Genomic DNA, 26,607 nt, shown 5'->3' with positions numbered 1-26,607 from the left:
TGAAAAAATTACGCTGTTGCATTTCGGTTAATTTAAGACGTTCCTCTGAGTGCTCGTTTCTAAAGTGGACATTGCAGCTCTTGGGAAAAATGACTTTGTTGACAGAGTTAACGACAGAGTGGCACGGTTCATACACGGTTCATGTATTGTTTGAGCTTGCGTTTCTGTCTTTTCGAAGCAGGAAGTCGAGTCGGTAAGGGTGTATGAAATAAACCTATCACTAGGGACGGATGAAGCAATGGATGGGCCCAGCCGCTCGCGTTGTCTTAGCTCTTTAAGAAGGAATATATTGATGATAAGGTTTGATAATAAGTCTGTTCATCTCAATTGAAATCAGCTTATGCGACATGATGTCTATAACAAAAAGTAAGATCCCGATAGTACATCGCATGCAAGACGATAGGGCGACATGTAACAGTAGATGTACAGCGTGGTTATGATTAAACATTCGCTACTTCAGAGAATCCCCATGATAAACTAATGATCGTAGGACAACAAAACTTTGTAGAAACGTTCGTAAGGACGCCCGGAAAAGAAATAACGAATATACCTTTTATAGAAACACTTTTAACTTCCACGTGAGAGCGCGACGTTTGTAAATTGCGTACCATCTTTACGTTCCACCTTACAAACGTTGCTGTTTCTAGACCATCAAAGATGTCGAAGAGGGCCTGGATACTATTTCACTATTTTTCACAGTACTCTACCAGCGGTGAACCATGGAATGTTCAGCTGTCGTGAAATAGCACGTGAAATGCTCGAAGATAGCACATTGCAACCAGCGTTTTCAAAGTAACTTCTTCAAATGTCAGTGGCGCAAATCGTCGTAGGCTTTTCCCAGGAGCAATTCTCAAATGTCCACATAATTCCAGCTTCCAAACAGTTTTCTTCAAACCCGGTACGGAGAGAGGAGCTCTCCTTATTCTTCAGAGTGTCCATACTTGTGAATAGCAACAGAAATACTGCCTGTTGTTTTGATAATACAGCGTTGCGAGTAAAGCCCTGCTCACTCTGTCCAAACCCATGACGATGCTTGTGTTTCAACCCTACGTTGCCGTCACACTAACGGCGCCTAAAGGCAAGTCATGACACGAAAACTACTAACAACTCATATCCTGCAGTGCACAATCTTATAAAGCTGGGGACCCACAGGGTGAATACACTAATGGCCATAAAAGTTACTACAGCCAGAAGAAATGCAGATGATAAACGGGTATTCATTGGATAAATATATTATACTATAAATATATTATACTAGAACTGACATGTAATTACATTTTCACGCAATTTGGGTGCATAGATCCTGAGAAATCAGTACCCAGAACAACCACCTCTGGCCGTAATAACGGCTTTAATACGCCTGGGCATTGAGTCAAACAGAGCTTGGATGGCGTGTACAGGTACAGCTACCCATGCAGTTTCAACACGATACCACAGTTCATCAAGAGTAGTGACTGGCGTATTGTGACGAGCCAGTTGCTCGGCCACCATTGACCAGACGTTTTCAGTTGGTGAGAGATCTGGAGAATGTGCTGGCCAGGGCAGCAGTCGAACGTTTTCTGTATCCAGAAAGGTCTATAGAGCACCTGCAACATGCGAGCGTGCATAATCCTGCTGAAATGTAGGGTTTCGTAGGGATCGAATGAAGGGTAGAGCCACGGGTCGTAACACATCTAAAATGTAACGTCCACTGTTCAGAGTCCCGTCAATGCGAACAAGAGGTGACCCAGACGTATAACCAATGGCACCCCATACCGTCACGCAGGGTGATACACCATTGTAGCGATGACGAATACACGCTTCCAATGTGTGTTCACCGTGATGTCGCCAAACACGGATGCGACCATCATGATGCTGTAAACAGAACCTGGATTCATCCGAAAAAGTGACGTTTTGCCATTCGTGCACCCAGGTTCGTCGTTCAGTGCACCATCGCAGGCGCTCCTGTCTGTGATGCAGCGTCAAGGGTAACCGCAGCCATGGTCTCCGAGCTGATAATCCATACTGCTGCAATCGTCGTCGAACCGTTCGTGCAGATGGTTGTTGTCTTGCAAACGTCCCCATGTGTTGACTCAGGGATCGAGACGTGGCTGTACGATTCGTCATCTCGACTGCTAGTGGTACGAGGCCGTTGGGATCCAGCACGGCGTTCCGTATTACCCTCCTGAACCCACCGATTGCGTATTCTGATAACAGTCATTGGATCTCGACCAACGCGAGCAGCAATGTCGCGATACGATAAACCCGCAATCGTGATAGGCTATAATCCTACCTTTATCAAAGTGGGAAACGTGATGGTACGCATTTCTCCTCCTTACACGAGGCATCACAACAACGTTTCACCAGGCAACGCCGGTCAACTGCTGTTTGTGTATGAGAAATCGGTTGGAAACTTTCCTCATGTCAGTACTTTGTAGGTGTCGCAACCTTGTGTAAATGCTCTGAAAAGCAAATCATTTGCATATCACAGCATCTTCTTCCTATTGGTTAAATTTCGCGTCTCTAGCACGTCATCTTCGTGGTGTACCAATTTTAATGGCCAGTAGTGTAGTTTTCCGTCTACCCTGACACAGGTGTGAAAGTTTAATTATAGCCACCGTGTAAATTCTAATTATCATATTGACACATAATCTCTGCAAGCTCAAGTTTCATTATTTTGTTTTCACGGTTAACCCTTATAGTTCTATGAACCGTTTCACAAGAAATACATTTCCCTACCTTGGATGAAACGACTGCAGCCAGTTACGTCGTCCGTAATGTGACGGTCTTTCCATGTGTAACACAACATTGCTCTGTTATCTAAGTTTCCTACGTGTAGGTTCTTCCTACGTTGCTGTAAAGTGTTTCCGTGTTCTCCAATTCATCAACCTATTTGTGTACTGGAGAATGACTTCTGGCAGTATGCTGCTCGATTTCTCAGAAATATTTGCATTGAATTGCCACTTCTACCGCTGACGTGGCACCTGATGCTTCTGAGAAATCTATTACGCACAGTAGAAGTCATATTGAACTTCCTTTCTTGTATATCCTCCCTCATAGTGAGCCACTAATTGACTCGGCTATTGCAATATTTTAAAAGAATAACATGAGGCGACTCCACTTTGTCCTGCGAATTGTATTTATTATTTCATTAAAACATGTTCTGTGTTTTATTATTATTATTACTACTATCATTATTTGTAGCAGCAGTAGTAGTAAAACTCTGGTAGTCTGTAGTACTTCACAACTGGGGATTGTCCCTAATGACCTCGATGTCGAGAGGATGTTAAACCCGAATCTTTCTTACAACTGGAGATAAAGGCCAGTTGTATTTCAGTAGAGGTAAGGGACGCTAACTGGAGCCTTTACGAATTTATTCTGACAGTAGACTGTACGCTAAACAAAAAAAATTGGAAATAGTCTAAGCGTCATGCTCCTCTCCCCTTTACCTAATCAGAGACGTTGATGATAAATGGCTCTGAGCACTATGGAACTTAACATCTGAGGTCAACAGTACCCTAGAACTTAGAACTACTTAAACCTAACTAATCTAAGGACATCACACACATCCATGCCCGAGGCAGGATTCGAACCTGCGATCGCAGCAGTCGCGCGGTTCCGGACTGCGCGCCTAGAACCGCGAGACCACCGCGGCCGGCCGTTGATGATAAAACATATTTTGAACATTATCCTAGGTTGCGAACGAACTGATACTCTCTGCCCTACGGAATGGTACACTCGACCAACACTTGTCCACTTCCTGCCGGCCGAAGTGGCCGTGCGGTTAAAGGCGCTGCAGTCTGGAACCGCAAGACCGCTACGGTCGCAGGTTCGAATCCTGCCTCGGGCATGGATGTTTGTGATGTCCTTAGGTTAGTTAGGTTTAACTAGTTCTAAGTTCTAGGGGACTAATGACCTCAGCAGTTGAGTCCCATAGTGCTCAGAGCCATTTGAACCATTTGTCCACTTCCTGGATTAACTTCTTTGCCGGCGAAGGGTATCACTATCAAATGGAAGTACAAAGAGAAAACCTTCAACTTTTGATTTTTGCTAGTCGCCAACTCAACTGAATCCGTATTTTTGATTACACACCTAACATGCAAGTCGCCCACATAAACATTTCCATCGCAAAATATAGACGTCGCTCGTTGATCTGCGACCGTTACCAGATAGGCCTGGTGGAGGAAATAGAAAATAGCTGAAGAAGAGCAGCACGTTTCGTTGCATGAAAGCGTCGCAGAGACGCTCACCCAGCTGCAGTCGCAGACACTACGAGAGACGTGGTTTACTGTTACAATTTCCAGAGTACACATTCCTTGAAGAGCCAAACAACATGCTGCTTCGTCTGATGTATGTGCTACGAAAAGGCCATGGACGTAAGGTCAGAGAGATTCGAGCTAACAGTGAGTCTTAGCAGTAATAGTTCTTCCCGCGAATCGAATCAAAGACATAATGGAGAAAGTAACAGTGGTGCACGAAATTTCCTCCACTATAGACCACAAGAATTGCAGATGTAGTGGCCAAAGCTATCGTGTAACACACAGACAATTCGAGAGATACAATGAAATGTTGGAACGGAAAACGAAGTATCGGGTTGTTATAGTTAAAGTGTAGCTACTCAATGATTACCAGTGTAGCAGTAATTATCGTATGGCAGAGAAACTTGGTGGATACGGTGATTCGTTAATGTGGAATCGATTTAAGCTGGAAAAACATTAGTTCCCATTTTCGCCACCAGCAGCAAATCTGGTGTTGTGCAGCAACTAGTGCTCACATGTGCTCACATTTAACAAACTGTTCATAATAAAATCAACATTATACCTCTCTTACTTTGTTGACCTTTTCTGCTCACGTCGTGTTCCTAATGCATTACGTATGAAAGCATTTCTATACGTCTTTCTTACATTCACAGCGCCAGTTTTGCACCTGGTGGCCAAATTTAGAAGTATTTTTTCTTTTCTACCAAGCTTCACTGCCGTACGGTAATTACAGCGAACGTAAGATTTTTGCGAGTAGGTGCAGTTTGACTGTAGTAGCCACTGGACAGTCGCGGAAGGCGTGTGCTTTGTCCCTGGAGGCCCGTAGTCGGCAGCAGGTGTCTGGAGGCTGCCCCAGAGCGAGGTGTGGCGACGCCCCCTCCTTCGCTCCAGCCCGCTGCCGGCAGCCACAGTCCTTTGTCTCGCAGACGACCTCGGCGACCAACACTTTCGCTCGGGCGTTCTGACATTCCCGAAAAGCTCCTCGGCGGTTCGAGGCCTTTTCGATTGCTGCCGACATTTGTATCCGAAGCTTATGTCAAGGCAGTCCTCGGTGTATTGCAATTACAAGGCAGTAAGCGATTGTCCATGCCTGACGACACAAACCTCTTTGTGAGAGCGTTTTGTGAACAAAACGGTGTTCGGGCAGAAATAACGAGCCACCAACAACAGATTCCGTGTTTGACCTACGAAGTATATCTTCGTTCCCCTATTGTAACGGACCATTTTGACTCCCTTACAACCGTAGAGTCTTTGATTATAAATTTAGACATTCACAGGCGCAGCATGGTTTACGTTCCTTTAACAGAGTCAGTACCCAGTCAGCTACGAACAGACAGGCAATATCAGACGACAACGTACCACATTTCTAGAGTAGAAATACGAGTAACAAGTTCGAAGTAGCTTCCAACGTTCTCCGGTGTACTGCCGTAAACTGTCAAAGGTAGCCCTCCGATGATTAGATCCGGTAGGACTCCAGATAACGTTCGAAACAGAATATACGCTGGGAAAGTCTTATATCGCGTAAAGACGAACAAACGATTCATGTAATCTTTAAGACACCATTAACTCTGCGTTGTCTCCATCGACTTGTATAATGTTTCGGATGTAGCGGTAGATTATCGTAACAGATTAAGCAGCAGTTGTTGGTTGTAGTTCGTGCTTGCTGCGGTACTCATTGCGTATAATTCTAGCCGACAGTCTATTAGAATGGACTGCTACCCGAATTTTCTTGGATAATGCAAACGAGTTACGGCGGAGGTACTGTATCACCGGAACTCAAGACTTCGAGGAAACAGAATCAGCGAACCACGCGGCTTTCGGGATTTTTTTGGTGAAATATCTGTCTTCAGTGAAAATCGTTGCCGACGTTATTTCCTAGTAACGATTGTCTTGTCTGACGATCTTCCTGTTGTCTTCAACAAATATCAATAGAGGGAAAAGATGTTACGGGGGGCCTCCGCTTGACATTTTATATAGTTCGTGTCTGTCAGAATGTAATGTACTTAACATCGAAATGAACATTACCTTAGCAGGTCAATTAAATTCCACACTTTTCTCGTGCGTGCATGATATAAAAACAACAACCAAATAAAAAGAGGAAAGTAAATCCAACAATATCTCAATTTTTCATTATTATTCCCTCACGTACAGTCAGTTGTACGAGATAGCGTATGCCGTTAGCTGTATGATGTATATAATAAAAGAGACTATTATAAACGCAGGTTTACATGAAAATACATCTTTTACTAATTGCACAATTACCTAATTGTTAATCCAATCACTGCCATTATCGATTATAGCTTGGTACCTCAGTCCACTCTCCGGCAAAGCCGGCCATTGTGGCCGTGCGGTTCTAGGCACTTCAGTCCGGAACCGCGCTGCTGCTACGGTCGCAGGTTCACATCCTGCCTCGCGCATGGATGTGTGTGATGTGCTTAGGTTAGTTAGGTTTAAGTACTAAGTCTGGGGGACTGATTGATGACTTTGACTTTCTTAGAGTGTTAACAGCAGCTCCACGTGAAAGCTTTGATCCCTTTTGATGCTTTACAAGAATAACAACCTCTTGAGAATTGAGATATTTTGCACTCATTTTAAACTGCAACCGTCAAAACAAAACATTCAACTCTCACACTGCTTATCTATACAGTGTGCAAAAGCGCATTGCTTACAGATTCGAGACCATACCAGAGACGTCGCCGTGGATGTTACGATTAAAATCGAGGCGTGGAACTGACTGTACGAAATTCTTTTCTTCTAAGAATTTTCTTGACACCAAAAAAAAGATAGACCTATGCAAGATAAGGCATTTATAGCTAATGTATTTGTTACAAAGCAGTCATACTAAAGGAATTAACAGATAAAAGCAAGCACTCCTTTATCATTTGTCATAGCAGTGCAGTTCTCTGGGTGCCAAAGGCTGACTTGGTGGGCTGCCACGTGAAAAGTCGACGACGGTTTTCCCGGATCGTCTCAGCCGAACCTCGTGCTCATTACTTTCCTATTTCTCCCTAATGGGCGCACTTTAGTCCATATCAGGCGATAAAGACTGAAGTTCTACTGGCGTTCTCGTGTCGTTCAGTCAGCCGAAGAGTGGAAAACGTTGCCTGCCCGAACCTCAACATATGTTCCGGATCTCAACTAATACTTAGGCAGCTTCAGAGCACCTTCGACCTTGATGTCGAAAGCAAAAGCGTCAAAATATTCTCATTCACTTACGTAATCTCTGTCAATAGGCAAGAAGCATTAAAATAAAATAAAATTACACTACAAGCCATTAACATTGCTACACCAAGAACAAATGCAGATGATAAACGGGTATTCATTGGATACATATACTATACTAGAACTGACACATGGTTACATTTTCACGCAATTTGGGTGCATAGATCCTGAGAAATCAGTACCCAGAACAACCACCTCTGGCCGTAATAACGGCCTTGATACGCCAGGGCATTGAGTCAAACAGAGCTTGGATGGCGTGTACAGGTACAGCTGCCCATGCAGCTTCAACACGATACCACAGTTCATCAAGAGTAGTGACTGACGTATTGTGACGAGCCAGTTGCTCGCACACCATTGACCAGACGTTTTCAATTGGTGAGAGATCTGGAGAATGTGCTGGCCAGGGCAGCAGTCGAACGTTTTCTGTATCCAGAAAGGCCCGTACAGGTCCTGAACATGCAGTCGTGCATTATCCTGCTGAAATGTAGAGTTTCGCAGGGATCGAATGGAGGGTAGAGCCACGAGTCGTAACACATCTGAAATGTAACGTCCACTGTCCAAAGTGCCGTCAGTGCGAACAAGAGGTGACCGAGACGTGTAACGAATGGCACCCCATACCATCACGCCGGCTGATACGCCTGTATGGCGATGACGAATACACGCTTCCAATGTGCGTTCACCGCGATGTCGCCAAACACGGATGCGACCATCATGATGCTGTAAACAGAACCTGGATTCATCCGAAAAAATGACGTTTTGCCATTCGTGCACCCAGGTTCGTCGTTCAGTGCACCATCGCAGGCCTCCTGTCTGTGATGCAGCGTCAAGGGTAACTACAGCCATGGTCTCCGAGCTGATAGTCCATGCTGCTGGAAACGTCGTCGAACTGTTCCTGCAGGTGGTTGTTGTCTTGCAAACGTCCCCATGTGTTGACTCAGGGATCGAGACGTGGCTGTACGATTCGTCATTTCGACTGCTAGTGATACGAGGCCGTTGGGATCCAGCACGGCGTTCCGTATTACCCTCCTGAACCCACCGATTGCGTATTCTGCTAACAGTCATTGGATCTCGATCAATGCGAGCAGCAATGTCGCGATACGATAAACCCGCAATCGTGATAGGCTATAATCCTACCTTTATCAAAGTGGGAAACGTGATGGTGCGCATTTCTCCTCCTTACACGAGGCATCACAACAACGTTTCACCAGGCAACGCAGGTCAACTGCTGTTTGTGTAAGAGAAATCGGTTGGTAACTTTCCTCATGTCAGCACGTTGTAGGTGTCGCCACCGGGGCCAACCTTGTGTGAATGCTCTGAAAAGCTAATCATTTGCATATCACAGCATCTTCTTCCTGTCGGTTAAATTTCGCGTCTGCAGCACGTCATCTTCGTGGTGTAGCAATTTTAATGGCCAGTAGTTTACATACTTCCCTGGAGCAGCAGTCAGTGACATGAAAAGTGTGTTTGGACTCAGTAAACAGTTGCTACTGCTGCATTACTGTTCACAAGACAGTAGGGGTGCTACCGTCTTTATTGTCAGATTTCTCATAAAAACTGATCTTTGAGTTACTAAAATACTTCTAATTATCCCTGAATTTTAAACGCCTACGAGTTCACATTTCTACGCTGAAGCGGTGTCGACGATATTTAAATTAAACTGTAGCATCGAAGCACTTCTGAAACAGTTCTCTCTTCTTTTTAATTTATACATGCACTTGGTATGAGACGGCTTTTAGCCGGTTGTCCTTCAGCAACATATTCCTTCCATTGCCCTCTCTGACATTACCGGAATAAACTGCTATCTCTTGAGAAGATTCCTGTGTGCTACAGACTCTGTATTCAGACATTGCACGGTGCATTAGTTCGTTGCTGACCCGTTTCACAGTCAACATATTTGCTCCTGTACGGGCATTTTCCCGACGAACCGATCAAGAAGACTTGATGGTGCGATGGAAGTGGTCAGCTCTCGTCCAGTAGGTCTTTCCACCTGCTTGCGTCATACTGGCCGGCGGCGGTGATCTCAGAGCTCTCGAAAGTCCCGCGGCGTGCCAATGGCTTCCTCTGGGTCGTGACGCCGCTCTTGGCTTTCCGCCGTATGCATAATTCACCGCTGGCTCCTGGCGGCACGCAGGCCGGCGGATCGGTACGCCTGTCGCCTCCTAGCGATGTGTTGCACGCGACACGAAGGGCGGTTTGACGGCTGGCCTCCTCTGCTGCTAGCCCATATACCCACCAGCGCTCCAACACCATCGGCGGTGTCCGCAGCTTTGTCTGGCTTCCATATGCCAGGTGTCGTATCAGCATATGATGCTTTCAGAATGAGATTTTCACTCTGCAGCGGAGTGTGCGCTGATACGAAACTTTCCTGGCATATTGAAACTCTGTGCTACTGGCAGAAGTAAACCTGTGAGGACGGGGCGTGAGTCATACTTGGGTAGCTCAGTTGGTAGAGCACTTGCCCGCGAAAGGCAAAGGTCCCGAGTTCCAGTCTCGGTTCGGCACACAGTTTTAATCTGCCATCAGAGTTTCATATCAGGGCACACTCCGCTGCAGAGTGAAAATTCATTCTGGAAACATCCCCCAGGCTGTGGCTAAGCCATGTCTCCGCAATATCCTTTCTTTCAGGAGCGCTAGTTCTGCAAGGTTCGCAGGAGAGCTTCTGTAAAGTTTGGAAGGTAGGAGACGAGGCACTGGCAGAAGTAAAGTTGTGAGGACGGGGCGTGAGTCGTGCTTGGGTAACTCAGTTGGTAGAGCACTTGCCCGCGAAAGGCAAAGGTCCCGAGTTCGAGTCTCGGTCCGGCACACAGTTTTAATCTGTCAGGAAAATTTCATACGATGCTTTGTTACACTGGATACCATTGCTTCACTATAAAGATGTATTAAAACACACATACACAGACACGCTCTTCTAAAGCACACTTTACACCACCTGCTTTATGTCAGTCGAGACTTGAATGAATGTGTCCTTGAGGACACGTCCGAATGATTGTACTGGATACCGGACGAACGCTATGTACAATCCACAGGTAGACCTTACTGACAGTAAGATCCACGAGTGGCACCTTATATGAATGGGCAGTCCAGAGAAGCGATGTCTTTTGTCAAAAAATACACATGGTCACTAAAATGGAACTACATGAAATAAAATCGTCATAAAAACTGAACGGTTAGCGTTAGGACGTTCAAACTTCACGGATGGCCGCGCGGCATGATGGGAATTAGTATGCGCTGTATGATTTGGTTTACCAACGAAGTCCACTTTCATTTGGATGGGTTCATCAATAAGCAAAATCGGCGCATTTGGGGGGGACTGAGAACCCGCATTTCGCGATCGAGAAGTCTCTTCACCCTCTACGGCTGAGTGTGTGGTGTGCAATGCCCAGTCACGGAATAATTGATGCGATATTCCATAAAAAAAGGTGTTCAAAGGTGAAATCTTATGGGACTTAACTGCTAAGGTCATCAGACCCTAAGCTTACACACTACTTAAACTAAATTATCCTAAGGACAAACACACACACCCATGCCCGAGTGAGGACTCGAACCTCCGCCGGGACCAGCAGCACAGTCCATGACTGCAGCGCCTTAGACCGCTCGGCTAATCCCGCGCGGCCGATATTCCTTGATGGCACGGGTTACCGAACGGTGCGTGAAGGTTTTGTAAGATAATTTCATCCCCATTATCCAAAGTGACCCTAATTGGTCATACAAGACGGAGCTCTACCTCATCGAAGCTGGAGAGTGTTTGACGTTCTGGAGGGGCACTCTGGAGACTGCATTCTGGCCCTTGGGTACCCGGAGGCCACTAGCATGGGCCTCGATTGGCTATCATAATCTCCGGATTTCAACACATGCGACCTATTTTTATGAGGCTATATTAAAGACAAGGTGTACAGCAATAGCCCTAAAACCAATGCTGAGCTGAAAACAGCCATTCAGGAGGTCATCTACATCTACATCTATACTCCGCGAGCCACCTTACGGTGTGTGGCGGAGGGTACTTATTGTACCACTATCTGATCCCCCCTTCCCTGTTCCATTCACGAATTGTGCGTGGGAAGAACGACTGCTTGTAAGTCTCCGTATTTGCTCTAATTTCTCGGATCTTTTCGTTGTGATCATTACGCGAGATATATGTGGGCGGTAGTAATATGTTGCCCATCTCTTCCCGGAATGTGCTCTCTCGTAATTTCGATAATAAACCTCTCCGTATTGCGTAACGCCTTTCTTGAAGTGTCCGCCACTGGAGCTTGTTCAGCATCTCCGTAACGCTCTCGCGCTGACTAAATGTCCCCATGACGAATCGCGCTGCTTTTCGCTGGATTATGTCTATCTCTTCTATTAATCCAACCTGGTAGGGGTCCCATACTGATGAGCAATACTCAAGAATCGGACGAACAAGCGTTTTGTAAGCTACTTCTTTCGTCGATAAGTCACATTTTCTTAGAATTCTTCCTATGAATCTCAACCTGGCGCCTGCTTTTCCCACTATTTGTTTTATGTGATCATTCCACTTCAGATCGCTCCGGATAGTAACTCCTAAGTATTTTACGGTCGTTACCGCTTCCAATGATTTACCACCTATGGCATAATCGTACTGGAATGGATTTCTGCCCCTATGTATGCGCATTATATTACATTTATCTACGTTTAGGGAAAGCTGCCAGCTGTCGCACCATGCATTAATCCTCTGCAGGTCCTCCTGGAGTACGTACGAGTCTTCTGATGTTGCTACTTTCTTGTAGACAACCGTGTCATCTGCAAATAGCCTCACGGAGCTACCGATGTTGTCAACTAAGTCATTTATGTATATTGTAAACAATAAAGGACCTATCACGCTTCCCTGCGGTACTCCCGAAATTACCTCTACATCGACAGCATCGACGTTCCGACACTTCAGCAGGTCATGCAGAATTTCGCTGTTCGTGTGCGCCATATCATCGCCAATAATGGCAGGCATTTCGGACCTAAATCCAAATTAGTGACGTTTACCTACTGAATAAAGTGTTTGCACGCCGTAGTTTGTAACTAATTTACATTTTTTCGTATAGTTCAATAGTTGTTTCACTGTATATCAAGCATTGTTTGTAACAGGTTGGCGAGCAGTGTTCTGTTGGAATGCAGCTGCAAGAGTGTATTGTAGTAGGTGGACAATTCCGACGCAGCAACCTCACAATTCAGAACAGCCGTGACTGGGAAGGCAGTTGTCGAGTTCACAAAGATTCACTCCATGAGACGTTTGTCTTGACTACGCACCTTGCCCTCAGGGGCGTACCATTCACCTCTTCAACAACGTTTAAGCGGCCGGCACAGTAATTCAGCGTAATCTCTTGTAAAAAGACTTTTTCTCGGTGTAATGAAAAACCGAGTAAGGTGGTGCAGAGGTTAAGCCACATTATGGAATTTCGTGGTTCAAAATTTTAGTCCAACTCTCCTGGGTGATGTTTCCCGTGGTTTCATTACATCACTTTAATCGAATTTCGCTAAGACTTCCTTGAAGTGGGATCGCTTAGTCCAATCCGACTTTGTGTTCCAGTCCTAATGATTTAGTCATGGACGGGGTCATTAACACCAGTTTTTCCAGTCTTCTCCTAATGCTGACAAGCCTATTGTAGTCAGGATGAGTTACCATCGCTAGTGTTTCAGCAAGGAATACGTGTACACAGTCCTCGAAGCAGCTGATGCCAGGCCAACTGTGGCAGAAAAAATACAACTGAGGCAATGCTCCAGCACAGGGCAACAGTTGAAAAAAATTAACGTCCGAAAATGCCATTACATTTTTTTTTCTACTCTACAGTGGAGAGTAAAAAACTGGCTCTGAGCACTATGGGACTTAACATCTGAGGTCATCAGTCACCTAGAACTTAGAACTACTTAAACCTAACTAAGGCCATCACACACATCCATGCCCGAGGCAGGTTTCGAACCTGCGACCGTGGCGGTCGCGCGGTTCCAGACTGAAGTCACAGCGGGCGGCCAGTGGACAGTAATTCCTATGTAATGTAACTGCACACACATCTTTATAGGTACGTGTACGAGCATACAGTATGTCATGTGGTTTTATACAGGGTGAGTCACCTAACGTTACCGCTGGATATATTTCGTAAACCACATCAAATAGTGACGAATCGATTCCACAGACCGAACGTGAGGAGAGGGGCTAGTGTAATTGGTTAATACAAACCATAAAAAAAATGTACGGAAGTATGTCCTTTTACACAAACCTACGTTTTTGTTAATGGAACCCCGTTAGGTTTGTTAGCACATCTGAACATATAAACAAATACGTAATCAGTGCTGTTTGTTGCATTGTAAAATGTTAATTAGATCCGGAGATATTGTAACCTAAAGTTGAGGCTTGAGTACCACTCCTCCGCTGTTCGATCGTGTGTATCAGAGAGCACCGAATTACGTAGGGATCCAAAGGGAACAGTGATGGATCTTAGGTACAGAAGAGACTGGAACAGCACATTACGTCCACATGCTAACACCTTTTTATTGGTCTTTTTCACTGACGCACATGTACATTGCCATGACGGGTGAGGTACACGTACACACGTGGTTTCCGTTTTCAATTACGGAGTGGAATAGAGTGTGTTCCGACATGTCAGGCCAATAGATGTTGAATGTGGTGGCCATCATTTGCTGCACACAATTGCAATCTCTGGCGTAATGAATGTCGTACACGCCGCAGTGCATCTGGTGTAATGTCGCCGCAGGCTGCCAAATACGTTGGTTCATATCCTCAGGGGTTGTAGGCACATCACGGTACACATTCTCCTTTAACGTACCCCACAGAAAGAAGTCCAGAGGTGTAAGATCAGGAGAAACGGCTGGCCAATTTATGCGTCCTCCACGTCCTATGAAACGCCAGTCGAACGTGTACCTCACCCCTCATGGTAATGTACATGTGCGTCAGTGAAAAAGACCAATGAAAAGGTGTTAGCATATGGACGTAATGTGCCGTTCCAGTCTCTTCTGTACCTAAGGTCCATCACCGTTCCCTTTGGATCCCTACGTAATTCGGTGCTCTCCGATACACACGATCGAACAGCGGAGGAGTGGTACTCAAGCGTCAACTTAAGGTTACAATATCTCCGGATCTAATTAACATTTTACAATGGAACAAACAGCACTGATTACGTATTTGTTTATATGTTCAGATGTGCTAACAAAACTAACGGGGTTCCATTTAAAAAAACGTAGGTTTGTGTAAAAGGACATACTTCCGTACATTTTTTTTATGGTTTGTATTAACCAATTACACTAGCCCCTCTCCTCACGTTCGGTCTGTGGAATCGATTCGTCACTATTTGATGTGGTTTACGAAATATATCCAGCGGTAATTTTAGGTGACTCACCCTGCATATGCCGTTATATGGCTGCACTTTTTGATCAGTGATTGAATCTACCCGTCACAGAGAATTGCAACTCTAATCATTAACGTACCCGACGATGGTGTGTACATGTACGAAGCTATACTGACATCCGATCATGTCTTCACTTTTTTTGTCAGGCAGCATATTACAAACATTCACAGTCACTTTCGAACACATAAATTGCATCACAGAATAAGACTAAGAGGTAACAAGACAACAAACTATCCTGCTGAGATTGGCCAATACACAATTTTGAGAAATACATAATTTTGTAGTGGTAGAGGAAGAGGTACAAATGTGGAATAGGGGTGCTAATATAGAATACTATGATTTCCCGCTGTACTTCGGTTAGCTGCTTAAAAATTACGTTCAGCAACTGTATATTGCTTTGGGACGCATTCATATTACAGTTGGCAGACACTGCGAGTGAGTGAAACCGTTTTAACCGAATTTACTAGGAGGCATGATTGTTGCGAGTTGCTGGTTTTCAGTTTCATTATTGTCATAGTATATAAATTATTAATGTATTTTGTAGACAGACTTTTAGCTAACACATTAAGTCGTAAAATGGCGTGTTTGTTGTCTATTTAATTTTCGATTGCATTTGCGTTTCGGTATTTCATGATGGATGTGTCACTAATGTGGAATACTAGTATTCTGCATTTGCACCCTAGTACTTTCACAACTTATTTTAGTTATAGGAATTGTTTCAGAAACAACTTCATGACGTAGAAAGAAGTGGGATGATTCTGCTGTGTAAATAGCAGATTAAAATGTTAGAGAAAGAAAATGGGCCACTCCAGAAATCTGGATGTTGTAAATCTCGCACGAGAAACCACGTCAGAACCTTGTGTCTGCCCCCTCATGCCCCACACAAGATGCAACGGCTGGACAGGACTTTATTGACTTCTTTGAAACTCTGTTACTCTGCGCTTGTTCGCGTGTGGATCGGGGAAAATGCAGGTCCAGTAACAAACATGGACATCGCCGAACTGCATGGGAAGGTGTACCACAGTGCCAGAGAGGGGACATAGCAACCAGTGGGTTTAGTATGTCAGGAATATATCCGTTAAAACCTCATATTTTCACTGATACAGGTTTCATTGCCAACAATGAAGGAATAATTAAAGATTTACCTAATGATCCAGTGAATGAACCATTTGCAGGAGCGGCTTCTGAAAGTGGAAAGGGAGAAACAGCTGCTGGCACATCTGAAATTATGCCTTGACAAATCGCACCCGTTGCACAAATAAAGAAGAGGCCAGGAATGAAGGGAAGAAAAGCAGGTCGCTCAGCAGTCGTAACCTTGTCTTCGTACAAGAGATCTCTTGAAGCATCGACGACAGCAAAAAATAAACCGGAGACAAAGAAGCAGAGGCAGCCAAAGCTTAGGAACTAAGAACCACCTCTTTCGGAGGATCATGTTCTTAGTGTGAGAGATGATTCTTAGTAGCGTTCTGGACAACAGGGTTCCCACTAATGATGATGGCAGTTGTGTCTTTTTCTCAGGTAAATTTTCGCAGAACGACACAGGAGAAGAATGGATAACGTGTGTGATGTGCGAAATGAGGGTTCACACTAAATGTAAGTGTTACGGTAACGGACGGTATGTCTATGACTTCTGCAAGTGAAATTACGAGGGTTGCCCAGAAAGTACTGCACCGCTTTTCTTTCTTCAACAATTCTTTATTGTACATAATGAGAATTACGCACACGAAATAATGGTATTTTATATACACACATTATTTTTCCACGTAATCTCCATCCCGTTCTATGGCCTTCCTCCAGCGCGAAACAACGTCGTGTGTGCCCTGTTGGTAGCAGTCCTTGTCCTGGTGGCGGAGCCAGTGCTCCACTGTGTGAATCACCTCCTCATCGTCCTCAAACTGTCTTCCATGAAAGAATCCTCTTATGGCCCAAACAAATGGGAGTCCGTGGGGGATAGGGCGGGCTGTAGGGCGGATGGGGTAAGACTATCCAACCCTGTTTTACGATGTGTTCAGCAGTCGTCAGATTTGTGTCTTGCAGCGAAAACATCTTCTGGTTTACTATGTCGCTGAAGTCGCTGGAAGCGAGTCTTGAGTTTTGTTGGTTGACATATGCTTCTGAGTTAATGGTACCACCTCTTGGCACCACATAAATAAGAATCACACCTTCACAGTCCGAGAACACGGTGATGATGACCTTACCAGTGGAAGCAGTTTCTCTGAATTTTCTCTTCTGTGGGGAGTGGTAATGGTGCCATTCGATCGACTGTTGTTTCGTTTCTGACTCTAAGTGGTGAACCCAGGTTTCGCCACCTGTCACAATGCCCCTCAGCTTCAAAATGTTGCTACAAACCAAGGCAAATGTTTTTTCTGTGCGATTTGTGATCCAACGTTAGACACCGCAGGACCCATCTTGCACACATAGCCAAGAGTGCGGATAATTGCGTCCACACTTCCTTTGCTGATTGGCACATGCAGCGCCAACAGCAGAGTCGTAATGCATCTGTCCTCGCGAATGACAACATCAACTCGCTTCAACGTGTCAGATGTGACAGCCGTGGATGGTCTCGCCGACCGCTGCAAATACTGGAGCTCCGCCGAACCGCCTTCTGTTGGCCTTGCCCTCCGTGCCCAGCGACTAACTGTACTTCTCTCGACACCAGGTGCTCCATAGACTTTGCACAAGCGTTCGTGAATATTCCCCACTGTTTCTTTCACTGCAGTGAGAAATTCAATGACGCACGTTGCTTGTAACGTACATCACGTACAGACACCATTTTGAAACTGTCCTGCAGCTACGCTATCTGTCGGAAATGACACAAACTTGGCGCGCTCACTCAGGAGGTTTCAAATAATACATATGTAACGTTTCGCATTCGTACCATTGTTTTCGGCTGAGAAAAAAAAAGTGGTGCATTACTTTCTGGGCAAACCTCGTACTTAGACTAATGAATTTAATAACTGGAAATTGTATATTTCGTGTGTTTTTCTATTGTGTTGTTATGTTTTACAGTGTTTCCTTTGACAGTGATTTATTAGATTTTCCATGATTTGTTTTAACTTAAACACACTTGAAACGAATGGAGTATTCCATATTTGTACCTCATAGTCTGAAGTGCCAAAAATGTCAAACTCTGTGTTAAGCCTAATTTAGGAACGTTCCTAAGATAGTATGTACTCAAAAATATAGGAAGCATTAAAACACGAGGATCACTCCAAATGAAATGCACACTATTTTTTTTAAATCCATTTTTTATTCTACATGTTTGAAAGTTTTACAGTGTGTAGATACATCCTTTAGGAAGGATATTTTCATTTCCTCACATAATTTCCATCCGTCTCAACTGCCTTACGCCATCTTGGAACCAGCGGCTGTATACCCGCACGGTAAAATTATGGACCAACACGTTGGAACCACTGTTTGGCAGCGTGCACAAGGGAGTCATCATCTTCAAACCTTGTTCCACGAAGAGAGTCTTTCAGTTTCCGAAAGAGATGATAGTCATATGGAGCCAGGTCAGGACTGTAAGGCGGATGTTTCAATGTTGTCCATCCGAGTTTTGTGATCGCTTCCACGGTTTTTTGACTGACATGTGGCCGTGCATTGTCGTGCAACAGCAAAACATTGTGCTTTCACCGATGTGGTCGAACACGACTCAGTCGAGCTCGAAGTCTTTTCAGTGTCGTCACATATGCATCAGAATTTATGGTGGTTCCACTTGGAATGATGTCCACAAGCAAGAGCCCTTCGGAATCGAAAAACACCGTAGCCATAGCTTTTCCGGCACAAGGTGTGGTTTTGAATTTTTTTTTTTCCTTGGGTGAATTTGCATGATGCCTCCCATTTATTGCTTCTTCGTCTCTGGTGAAAAATGATGGAGCCATATTTCATCACCTGTCACAATTCTTCCAAGAAATTCATCTCCACCATTCTCGTAATGTTCCAAAAGTTCGCTGCATACCGTTTTTCTTGTTTCTTTGTGAGCCATTGTCAACATCCTGGGAACCCACCTGGCAGAAACCTATACTTTCAGTATTCTGCAAACACTTCATTCCCCTATCCGAAAGTATCGAGACAATTCGTTCACTGTGACTGTGCTGCGTCTGTCAGCAGTCACCAATTCATTAACTCTCTGCACATTGTCTGGAGTGTGTCCAGTAGGAGGCCTGCCGCTGCGAGGACAATGCTCAATATTGATGCGCCCGCTTTCATCACGTAACCTGCTTGCCCACCGACCAATTGTACTGCGATCGACAGCAGCATCTCCATACACCTTTTTCAACCTCTTGTGGATGTTTCCCACTGTCTCGTTTTCACAGCACAGGAATTCTGCGACAGCACGTTGCTTCTGACGAACGTCAAGTGTAACAGCCATCTTGAAAACATGCTGCGCCACTCGCGGGAACAGTTTGAACTAAGTTTGAAAACGAGCAGGAAGGATGTATCTACACACTGTAAAACTTTCACACATGCAGAATGAAAACTGTATTTTTACAAAAATAGTGTGCATTTCTATTGGAATGACCCTCGTATGTCCCTAAGTATGTGCTGCAGATATTTTGTTTGCTTAATATGAAAAACTGAGAAATTTACGAACGAGAACCAAAGTGGTATTCCACATTTGCACGACTTCCTCTACTGAGGAGGCGCGTCCACAGGTTGACACTAGGTAGGCTGCAGGGGCGGCGCCGGCTGCCCGCGACACGCACCTATCACCAGGTCGTCGCCGAGGCGGCGGGCGATGAGCGGCACGCTGGGGAAGAGGCGCAGCGCCTCGCGCACGCACTGGTCCAGGTACTTCATGCGCGACAGGTCCTCGCGCGTGGGCGGCCGGCCGCAGTCGCTGCCGCCCTCGTAGAAGATGGCGCGCAGCTCCTCCATGGCGCGCTCCTGGCACTCGGGGTTCTGGGCCAGCAGGAACGTGCAGAACGCCACCGCCGCGCCCACCGAGTCCTGGCCCTGCAACCGGCACAAAAGCCAACTACACTCAAACACGTGTCTCACAGTATGTTCCCATACCGACACGTCTACATTTCCAGTGGCTTTGAGGAATCACTTTCAGCGCTACATTACGCCATCTTCTGACCCCCTGACCCACATGTAGGAAGAATTCCAACCCTGGTCCAGTCACCACAGCGGTCAACATTCAGTCACTGGTATCCGTAAATTTCTACTTGCCTACCTCAGTCGGATAGTGATGATCGAAATGATCGCTGTGTCATGTGGAGATCTACGGATACCAGTCACTGAATGCTGGCCTCTATCTTGACTGGACCATAGCTGGGATTCTTCTCACACGTCTGTCAGGGGGTCTGAAGATGGCGTAATGTACCGCTGAAACTAGTTGCTCAAGCAAAACAACAACTGGAAATTTCGACGGCTGAACGTCTATTTATTCGACGTTTTATATTGAACAGACGAGATCCCGCAACCATCTGTATAATGGTGGACTTACAGAGAGTTGATCACAATTAGCTGTCAGCCTGGAGAAACTACACGTTAAGATATTTTTCACTTATATTATATAGGATAACACCCCACTCTATATTCGGCACCTTGACGCATGTAAATCCGTTGGTGTGCCGGTTTGGTGCCCGACGCGCTAGTAACGGCATACAAAAGATTTCATCACCGGAATTGGTCGACAAGTGGACTAGACCAGGTCACTGAGGGCTAAGTCCTGTGCAGAAGGAGTATCCGACCACGCATCCGATTCGACTGTATACCACCTAACATCAAGACTGGCCGTTCATACAACAAAAAGAAGACTTATTCAGAAGTATAATTAACCTCTATGTTTCTCGAGGAAGTATGAAAAGACTGTTTGCGCTGTCTACGGCAAGATGTCGTAGATTGAACTATCAACACAAAAAATAAAACTGACATTATTATTTTCATCTTTATTTGCACTTAAATGTCGGCAGTCTTGGTACACATTGAAACCCTGGCGCCACGGTAACCTACTATGTCCCAGAAAAGCGAAACAAACTGGCGCACCACTCTGACAAACTGGACACGTGTTCCGCCACTTCGTCTTCACTCCTCTACCGGCGTGATACGATACGGTCGCGGGAGGATTTCAATGTCTGTCACCATAGCAGACGTGTGCCTATGATCAAGAAAAAAATTAATTACGTGATTTTCTCTTTTGAGGTCATACTTAAAACTGTATATCTACATGAAATTTCCTGGGCGATTAAAACTATGTGCCGCTCTGAGAAGCGAACTCGAGACCTTTGGTTTCGGCGGGCAAGTGATTTACCAAGTGAGGTATACAATAACGACTCACGACCCGTCCTCACAGCTTTACTTCCGGCAGTACCTCGTCTCCTAGCTTCCCAACTTCACTCAAGGCCGGCACACAGTTTTCATCTGCTACAAATTTCATATCAACGTGCAGCCGCTGCAGGGTGAAAATTTATGTCTCGAGACATCGCCCAGGCTGTGTCTAAAACATGTCTCCACCATAAGCATTCCACAAGGAGCACCAGCCCCTCAAGTTTCGCGTGAGAACTTCTGTATGTTCGGAAGCTAGCAGACGAATTAATGCCGGAAGTAAAGCAGTGAGAATGGGTTGCGAGTCGTACTTCTGTGATTCAATTGGAGGAACACACGCCCTCGCGAGGTAACGGTCGCGAGTTCGAGGCTCAGTCCGGCACACAGTTTTAATCTTCCAGGAACTTTCATATCACCGCACACTCTGCCGCAGACTGGAAAATTAATTATAACTACACCTCGCATAAACGGCCTGGCGAATAACGTCCAGACCTCCCTGAAGTTGCCAGTGGACCATACAGCGACACACAGAGATGGTAATACTTTCGGAACATTGTTGTGCAACGTTCAAGGACTGAAAGTTAACCCTCAATAAATGTAACATAATGCAAGTAAATAGGAGAAAATATTTGACATTTTTCAATGCAGCATGCACAGTCGGCAACCAGTCGTTGAACACGACAGTTTCGGCAGCCGCTGATGCAGTATCAATATACGGCCAGTTCCATTCGTGTTCCATTCGCAAATGCAGCGAGGAAAAAACGACTGCCTATATGTCTCCTTAGGAGCCCAAATTTCTCTTATCTTGTCTTCATGGTCCTTACTTGAAATGCGCGTTGCTGGCAGCAGAATCGTTATGCAGTCATCTGCAAATTCCCTCTGTAGTGTTTCGCGAAAAGAATGTCGCCTTCCCTCGTGGGATTCACATTTGAGTTCATGTAGCATCTCTGTAATACTCGCGTGTCGATCAAATCTGCTGTTAACAACTCTAGTAGCACGTCTCTGAATTGCTTCCAACTAGTGCGGATCCCAAAAACACTAGCAGTTCTTAAGAATGGCTCTCACTACTACTATCTACGCAGACTGCTTTATAAATAACTTCATTTTGCTCCAACTCCCCCAATAAACCGAAGTCCACCATTTGACTTTCCTGTTACCTTCCTTACACCAACCGCTAACTTCCATTCTACGTTAGTTAGGAGGAGCACTGTATTATAGAGAGATGGCAGAAGCTATCTTCAAGCGCATGCTCTGACACTGCTTTTCTCAACAACAAAGTTCTTCCTCACTCTATTGTTCCCACCATCGAGAGAATGGGGAGAGGGGACACTGCTCATATAGGGCACCTTAAATTTTCACCGTAACTGCCTGCGAAGTCACCTCGACTTTCTTTTGAAAAGTTGCTCTCGAACGACCAGTTCATACGAGCGGCCTAACTGCGAATTTACCAGATGTTGTTCGTATTTTAGATAATTGGGCAATCAATAAGAATAGCTCGACGTAGTCATAGGGTTGAGCCGCGCACTTCCGCTTTCATGCCGAGCACCGAAATCGCTGCACATAATAACGTGTAGCTGTGATCCTGCAGCCAAATAGTCTGTGCATTGGCAAGAATTGCGAATTAATAAAATTTACAATAATGTAAGTTAAAGGACAAATTAACAATTTTATAAAAATGGTTCTATTCTAACGTCTGTAATTGATGTGTACGACAGAGGATTATATTCAATAATGCTTATTCAAGAAAAGACGTCTCAAATAAACTGACAGTGGTCCTATGATATCCGTTTGAAATACAGACAGAAAATGCCCTAGTGGAATAAAGTGAAGTGACGTTGTGAGCGTTACGTCATTGGCAGCAGAATTTCAAAACTAAATAGTCATAAAAGATACGCAAAAACTAAGTCCATTGGTGATCACACTGCACGAAGCATGCACTAACATAATTTTTGCTTTCATATGGAGGGGACTTTTCTTGTTAGTAAGTGATACTACATCGACTGTAGCTACCTGTTTTTTGTTGTCCTATATCCGTTCACAGCGGAAAATAACTGTCTTGTCGTATTAATTCAGCACCTGTTCTACATATTCATGTGGCCAACTACTGCGTTTAAATGTGGTAACAGTTTCAGAGTAACAGTCTTAATAATTATCTGCTGACTGTTTATGAACCTCCTTAGCCTTCTCAAAGCAGCGATAAATTTGATTTGTACTCTGAACAGTGCCCCAAGGTTACTCTGCCCACGTTTCATCCATTGGTTGGTTAATGAAAATCGCACTTGACGTCTTACCATTCATGCAGTCCAAAAACCAAAAACAAATCACTAACTGAGGGTATCATAGCAGAGGTTCATGTTCGAGTATTTAAATGAAGCCAGACACCTCACGTTTTCTAGCGTAATTATTTTTGAATTTTACTTCATGAATTTACTGTGCTCTTACACTTAATGGACCTTCTAATGTTTGCAAGCTATCCAGCTACATTCCTGTTTATTGGTTTCCTCTAACGTACGACTGAATTAAAGACTGCAGCTAGCTGTTAGATTAAAGTGATCTTTCTTGAGGGAAACCGGTATTCAATACTGCATTCACCTCGCTTGCTGCTAATTATAGCTTTTTTCTTGCAGAAGTTGCACTACAAGCCTGAAAGGCTGGTTGCATATTCGTTGCGTCACCTTGCAGTTGGGTTGGTTCAAATGGCTCTGAACACTATGGGACTTAACATCAGAGGTCATCAGTCCCCTAGAACTTAGAACTACTTAAACCTACCTAACCTAAGGACATCGCACACATCCATGCCCGACGCAGGATTCGAACCTGCGACCGTAGCGTGCAGTTGGGAGTTCAGTAATCTATATGCTCTGAGAAAAGTAAGCATACATAAGACAGATTGTAAATTGTTGCTCTTTCTCGTGTATGATGATCTTATAAAACTATTGAAACCAGTGCATTACATAATGCTGGCAGATTTTATAGTACATAGACGTAACTCGTCACACCCACAAATCAGTAACAGAAAGTGTTGGAGCGATTAGGAAAATGTGGAGCTTTGTATTGAGACCGATGTTACTAACAGCAACTAACAGACAACACGAGTTGTTGTTATTCGGATTGTCTACGAAGTGCGGAGTGTAAAGCGATTTCCTGTGGCAATATAAACTGTCCTTAGCAGATTATTCTCAGTAACAGATACAGTCGTACTCGTGTTTGTTATGATGCTTACAAACAATAGTGAGCTTCATTCGCAATCCGTTCCAAGTGTGAGTTTTTCTATAACGAGAATTCTGCAGTTAGCGTCTACCCAACCGTATAGTAACTAACTGTTTCCCCATTTTTTATGGATCTTATCCAGGTACGTGATTGAGGTTTGTATATTTTTAATACGTACATCTAAATTATAACATATTTACTTTTGTTTAGGTATATGGTTTATTGTAATTCACCGAATTCCCTCAAGACACTTCAACGCAATATGCAGCGGTCCTTTGAAACTTTTGTTCCCGAAGCCCAGTTGAATCATATACCAAATTTTTCGAATTATTTATTGCTCGATATAGTGTTACACAACTAGGTTTTGCTTAAACACCAGCAGCTCACACAAACACTTTCGTTATTAAGTTTGGTACCATGACATTGCGAACACAACGAAAGTATGTGCATACTAATTTTTACGAGTGAATTCCACTACAGTGTCACTTAGCTAGAGCAGTTACTTGTTTGTGGATCTTTGTTTTTATGTTACTATTATTAGTTAGTGAAAAATTTTAGTGACAAAGTTATTTTTAAAATGAAATGGCAACAGCGGTCTTTGAAATTATCAGAGAGCGCAGCTAAATCGTTACGAAAAGTCACCGTGTAGGACAACTGCTTACAAGTGTGGAGAAAGTAGCATTTGCAAGAGAAGCATACCTCGTAACGGATTCTGATCCTTCGTCGTGAAATGTTGTAATAGCAGCAAGTTTCCTCAGTGAAACGTTTTTAAGCTCGCCAGTGTCGGTCTGTACATCGTTTGAGCAAGACCTCATCTCGCTAGTAACGATTTTAGCTAAACGTCGCTTGTTTTAAAATAAGACCAACCTGTTCAAAAGACGGAATCGACACGAGAGAGCAGTACATGCAAGTCAGAAACACTGTACCCCGTTTCACAGCGTTATTATCGCTAGAAACATGTGCTGAACCTTAAAACATGATATTATGGTTCACATTAATTGACCAGCATCTCCAGTGAACAATAAAATCTGCTTAATTTTGAAATAGAAAGACATAGTCTAATGCGAAAATTAGCATACTAAATGGGAGAAAATGTTTGCTTTGCCTGGGAACAGTAAACGCTTCAACATCTCCAAAATGAACAACCGACTCAAAGTTGTTATTAACAAAGTAGTGTACAGTTATTATTGCGTCACGTTGTGTGTAGAAACCGTAGTAAGAAGAGCAGAGATGGAAGACAGGTTTCGCTGTCGAATGCTGCAAAGCAGGTAAGACCTGTAAGGCAGTTAATCTCCAGTCAAAGCGCCAGTACAGCAGGAAACGACAATTATGCCCTAATACCATTTTAACCAAACCGAAAACTTCTCTAACCGGGCAGCAGGACTTGGAGGAGACTGCAGTAAATCAACACGGTGCAAGTAAATGTATTTTGACTGAGGCAACGCTGAGACCTAGTCCATAAAGACTCGTGTTGAGCACCACTTTTCAAGATAATTTTGTAATAAACTTTTAGTTTCTTTCCGTTATATTATCTATCCTAAACAAGTGATATGATACAATCTACTCCTACTGTATAACTTTTCAGTTAAAGTCCACTCGGTCCTGGGCATCACGGACTCAATCGCTGTGATAAATGTGCAAGATTGCATCGATATTCCCCGACGGATTCATTCAAATGAGGTGTTCTCATGGAAGATTCATTGCCGCAGTCACGGCTTCGGCTGATTATCATGAACGGGAAAGTGAAGAATTTGTCCCTCAAGCGAATGCAAATGGAAACAGCGACGGCCACTGGTGGCGAGCGGTATTTGCATGAATCCGAAGGCGACTGTAGGTGGAAACACTTGATTCCAGAACGAGAACTTCACTCTCCGGCGAAGTACGCACAGAAGCAAACCTCCCTGATACTCTAAAACAGCTCTAGATCTGTACCCGAATCATTATCGTATTTGGTACTAGACAAAAATAACCCTAACGCCAGCCACACACAATTATGGACGAAGGGTAACAAAAAGCTAACGTATTTCTAGGCTGACGAAACCTACTTGACACCGCATCTTTCTACAGACTGATGTTAATGGCAACTACAACGCAGAGTATAAAATCAAAAAAAAAATCATAAACACGCCAACAACTCAAAGAACGATTTTTTTAAACTTTGGGACCTATTACGTAGATGCTCATTGAAAACAAATGTAACACAAGGAGTGTCAAAAAAAAGCTAATAGCAACACCCTTGTATATAAAAAAATCTGTTAGAATGCATTAACTAAAATTACACATTGTTTGCTGTC

The 26,607-nt window shown here is 44.3% G+C and overlaps 1 protein-coding gene across 1 annotated transcript in view; it reads right to left on the bottom strand.

Annotated features, from left to right (window-relative positions):
• Nucleotides 1-26,607, bottom strand: part of LOC126481209 (probable cytochrome P450 4aa1) — a 226,720-nt gene that overhangs the window by 11,867 nt on the left and 188,246 nt on the right. The window contains exon 10 of the mRNA XM_050104811.1: nt 19,537-19,786. Within this exon, the coding sequence (XP_049960768.1) occupies nt 19,537-19,786 (250 nt within the window). The remainder of the gene's footprint in view (nt 1-19,536; nt 19,787-26,607) is intronic.

This window comes from Schistocerca serialis, chromosome 5 (genome assembly GCF_023864345.2).
Source record: "Schistocerca serialis cubense isolate TAMUIC-IGC-003099 chromosome 5, iqSchSeri2.2, whole genome shotgun sequence".
Taxonomy (NCBI): domain Eukaryota; kingdom Metazoa; phylum Arthropoda; class Insecta; order Orthoptera; family Acrididae; genus Schistocerca; species Schistocerca serialis.
The sequence above is the reverse complement of the archived record's forward strand: the minus strand, read 5'-3'. Positions and strand labels throughout refer to the sequence as shown.